Source organism: Chiloscyllium plagiosum, chromosome 13 (genome assembly GCF_004010195.1).
Source record: "Chiloscyllium plagiosum isolate BGI_BamShark_2017 chromosome 13, ASM401019v2, whole genome shotgun sequence".
Lineage (NCBI taxonomy): Eukaryota > Metazoa > Chordata > Chondrichthyes > Orectolobiformes > Hemiscylliidae > Chiloscyllium > Chiloscyllium plagiosum.
The window spans coordinates 51828178-51833186 of record NC_057722.1 but is presented as its reverse complement, the minus strand read 5'-3'; the positions used below and the strand labels follow the sequence as shown (position 1 = coordinate 51833186).

The 5009-nt window shown below is 39.7% G+C and overlaps 1 protein-coding gene across 6 annotated transcripts in view; it reads right to left on the bottom strand.

Annotated features, from left to right (window-relative positions):
* Positions 1-1930: 1930 nt before the first annotated feature.
* Positions 1931-5009, bottom strand: part of capn10 (calpain 10) — a 42640-nt gene continuing 39561 nt past the window's right edge. For all 6 annotated transcript variants that reach the window (XM_043702376.1, XM_043702375.1, XM_043702379.1 and 3 more), the window contains one exon: positions 1931-2351. In XM_043702376.1, the coding sequence (XP_043558311.1) occupies positions 2322-2351 (30 nt within the window). In that variant the 3' untranslated portion in view covers positions 1931-2321. The remainder of the gene's footprint in view (positions 2352-5009) is intronic.

The following is a 5009-nucleotide window of genomic DNA, read 5'->3' as shown; positions in this document are numbered from 1 at the left end:
AAATATCCTTTGTCTGAAAAACAGTTGGTCCCAAGGTTTTCAGATAAAAGATACCTGACCTGTACTACATCTAGGGAACTTTATATTATGATATTTCTAATATCTTATAGAACCAATATTAGTGATTCAGGGAAGAACACACTATATGGCATTTTCACTTCTGTGCTCTCTGACCCACAATTTTCCTTACATTCACTTTAATAGATGAAAACTTGCAAGCTGAAATATGTTGAAGAATAAAATTTAAGCCAATTGTTAATAGTTGGGCATTGTAACCTGCTCAGACCAGCACTCAGAAGTTCACTTATTATTTACAAGAAATTTCTAATTGAAATTCCCAAATTTCTAGTTTTAACAGAAATCTTGCTGACAGGGTCACCATGCTATTGTATATACATTGATTTAAAAGTATACCACAGCACTAACTTAGGGAAGGCATTTAAAATCACAGAAACATAGAAAATAGGTGGAGTATGTACCAACATTTGATACACTATCAGCCATGATTATAATTTCAGTATCCCTTTCCCACTTGCTCTCCATACCCCTTGATCCCTTTACCTGCAATGGCAACGTCCATTTCCCTCTTGAATATATCTACTGAAATGGCCCCAAATGCTGCTTGTAGGAAAGAATTCGACAAGTTCACAACTGAATTAGGAAATTCTTCCACAACTCAATCATCAATGGCTTACCCCTTACCTTAGACTGTGACTCCCCTAGTTTTGGAGGTCAGGAACAACATCAGCAACGTTCTTCCCGCACCTAGCCTGTCCAGTCACATCAGACTCCCCCTGCCTTATTCTTCTAAATTCTAGCGAGTACAAAATAGAATTAGGGGCAGCACATTGGTTAGAACTGTTGCCTCTCAGCGCCAGAGACCCGGGTTCAATTCCTGCCTCAGGCGACTCTGTGTGGAGTTTGCACATTCTCCCTGTCTCTGCATGGGTTTCCTCCGGGTGCTCCGATTTTCTCCCACAATCCAAAAATGTGCAGGTTAGGTGAATTGGTCATGCTAAATTGCCCGTAGTGTTAGGTGAAGGGATAAATGTAGGGGAATGGGTCTGGGTGGGTTGTGCTTCAGCGGTTCAGTGTGGATTTGTTGGGCCGAAGGGCCTGTTTCCACACTAAGTAATCTAATCTACAAACTCAGTCCTACCTTCTCAGGAATCAGTTTGGCCAGAGTAGGGAAACACTGCAACATTACCAGTGAATGAAATGTGTATAAGCTGATAATACTGCAAATTGTTTTAATGGACAAATAGTTTAGGTAATGTTTGCAAGTACTAAATCTGAAAAAGTATATCTAATGTGCAGGAAGTTACATGTCCAATATTTTGTAGAACCCAAATATTCTTACTCTGTGGTCAATACTAAAATAAAAACATCACAGTGAGTGAACACTTTTATCCATAGGCTGTGATTGTTACTCACTAGGTCAGCATTTATTATCATCCCTAATTACCCATAGAGCAGTTTAAGAGTCGACCATATTGTTGTTGGTCTGGAATCACACATAGGCCTGACCTGGTAAGGATTGTAGCATTTCCTTACTAAAGGACATTCGTGAATCAAATGTATTTTTGACAATCATTTTGTTTTATATGAAATCAAATTTCACCATCTGCCAAGGAGGGATATGAACCCATGTCATAAGAATATTAGACTGGGCTCTGGATTACTAGTCTACGCTACTATCACTAATCACAACTCAATTGCCTTGAAGCAAAAAAAGTAACATGCAGCAGCTTACGCACTGAAAGAAACTGCATTCCTTTGGTTAATGTTCTGCACTATTATTCTGACGTCAGACAAATTAGGAGAAAAACAATGACATCAGTGAACAGTAACCCAAGTTCCAGTTTTGTTTTAAAATTATGAAAAATGCAGCCATCAGGAGGTCGCAACATAAGTGGAACAGAGTCAGACCTTTACAATTCAGTGAACTGTGTAATATGGTGTATTGAAAGTACAAACTGAATTTAAATGTCATTCTCATTTGCCTTCAATAACATCAAAGCAGCAGGAGATTGATCGGCTCTTTGTCCGTTACTGTGTGCAGAGATGCTGACTCTTTGAAGTAACGTCCAGTTCTGAGGCAGCTTTTGTTTTTGCTCCTGTACATCAAGCACATTGCCAGTCAGCTTAAAGCAGAATTGCTTATTTACAATGACGAGCCCTGTCACATTTTATTAGTGCCACGAGGATCAGGCTTTGTGATGTGCAAATTGTCGAGTGAATGTTTACAGATTGACTCTCTTCTGATTATATTTTCCGACTGTTTTCAAGCAGGCATTTGTGAAGAATTTGGTGTTGGTTTCTTACCTTTGCATTACTGAGGTATAAGAGACCTTAATGAAAGGAGAGAGAAAGTTATTGCTACTAATAATTTGTAATCCTGTTCAGTAATATTACATGGTGCTATAGTATTAAAAATATAACTTGAGATACTAAACAGGTATGCAAGCAATAACATGATGAATTTTAATCTTTGGACACCTGCAAATGTAAAAGTAATCCAACTATAAAATACAGTGCCACTTCATTTCAAACCTGAATTTGTTAGTATCCAAGTGATTAAAAAAAGTGCAAAAACATATCATGTTTAAAAATGTATATTAATAATGTGAACAAAACTAATATTTTTATAGAAGTACTGTTAGCTCTTCATTTTCCTTCAAACGTAATTCCTTCCCTTGATTTAAAAAGTTTTACCTGAGGAAATAAATATTCCTGCTGAACTCAGTTCATAATTAAATATATTTCTCCCCTAGCTACACCTCTGCCACCCAAAATGAATCATAGTCGTTGTGTTGAGAGATTAACAGCTTTACTTTGATCGTATCTCTTCTACTAGTCAGATTTATAACAGGTTTTCAACTATTTGAGAGTGATGGAATGGATTTTAATCAGGAACTAATTTGTGTAATTCTGACAGCAATTTCTGACATTCATACATGTACAGCTAAACATAGAAATTTGGAAGCTGTAGTCAGTGATAGCCCACACCATCTGAGAATTTACCACTGCAATGTTTATAAACTCAATCAGCAGTAAATAAATTATTTGATGTGAACTTAAACGTTTCATGCATGATTCTCATGTTAAAGCCATTAATAAAGTTACACCTTGTTGAATGAGTTTGTCTGAGTTTTTAAATAGTGTACTAAATCGTAATTACAATTGGACAGATTATTAAATTTTTTCACAGCTGACTTTCGATATTTCAACTTCAGACTTAATTACATGGTCATAGAGATGTACAGCATGGAAACAGACCCTTCAATTCAACTCATTCCTGCCGACCAGATATCCTAAATAAATCTAATCCCATTTGGCACATATCCCTCCAAACCCTTCCTATTCATGCCTTTTAAATGTTGTAATTGTACCAGTCTCCACCACTTCCTCTGGCAGCTCATTCCATACATTTACCACCCTCTTTGCCCTGTAGGTCCCTTTTAGTCTTTCCCCTTTCACCTGTGCCCTCTGGTTTTGGACTCCCCCACTCCAGGGAAAAGACTTTGTCTATTTACCCGATCTGTGCCCCATATAATTTATAAACCTCTATAAAGTAACCCCTCAGCCTCTGACGGTACAGGGAAAACAGCTCCAGCTTATTCAGCCTCTCCCTATAGCTCAAATCTTCCAAATCCTGGCAAAATACTTGTAAATCTTTTCTAAAACCTTTCAAGTTTCACAATATCTTTCCTGTAAGAGTTGCATCCAATATTCCAAAAAAGTGACCTAACCAATGTCCTGTACAGCCGCAACATGACCTCTCAACTCCTATAATTCAATACACTGATCAATAAAGGAAAGCATACCAAACACCTCTTTCACTATCCTGTCCACCTACAACTCCACTTTCAAGGAACTATGAACCTGCATTCCTAGGTCCCTTAGTTCAGCACACCCCCCAAGACCTGCCCTAATATGCCTTTCCAAAATGCAGTACTTCACACTTATCTAAACCTGGATTTTTATTTCACACAGAAATAATTAAACAGTGAAGAGCAACTAGGAATGGACGAGAAATACTAGCCTCGCTAGTGATACCCATTTCCCATGAAGGAATAATTTTTTTATAAATCAGTACCATTATTGGTGAGAATTCTTCAATGCGATTAAAATTATTGTGGAGGATGAGCAGCTAGTATTCCACTTTTTAAAATTAATTGATCCAACATTAAGTAGGTTTTTTCCCACTCCAATCTCAAGCTCATGTGAGCACACAAACGTATGAGTCCACTACTGCATTTAAAACAAAGTTAAACAACTTGTGACAAACCCTTATGTCAAATGGCAGACTCCTAACTGCCACATTGAGAATGGTCCTTACTGAACAGGTCATGTTAAATCAAGGCCCCTGTGCAGCCAGCCTCCATGGCTGGGCCTCTTATGCACTTGAGAAGACACACAAACAATGCCCAATCCTTCAAGCACCACGTCTAAGCATTAGACTTATATGCCATCCCAGCATCCACTGAAAGAGTGGAAGCAGGTGTACCTCAATCTCAGAGGTAAAGGACTCAACTTCATCCCTGCATCAATGAATTTAATACACGCCGTGACGTCGAACAATTCTTCCGTCGCCTCCGCCTCCGAGCTTACTTTCACAATCAGGATTCCCGCTCACCTTCCGAGGGCCCCTTCGCCCACCTCCAACACACTACATCCACCTAGATACCCCGCGCTGGCCTATTACCTGCCCTCGACCTCTTCATTTCCAACTGCCGCCGGGACATTAACCGCCTCAACCTATCTACCCCCCTCCCCCACTCCAACCTCTCACCCTCAACGCGCAGCCCTCTAACCCCTCTGCTCCAATCCCAATCTCACCATTAAGCCATTGGATAAAGGGTGCGCAGTGGTAGTCTGGCGCACTGACCTCTACACCGCTGAAGCTAAACGCCAACTCGAGGACACCTCTTCCTTCTCGACCATGACCCCACCCCCCCATCACCAAACCATCATCTCCCAGACCATACAGAACCGCATCACCTCAG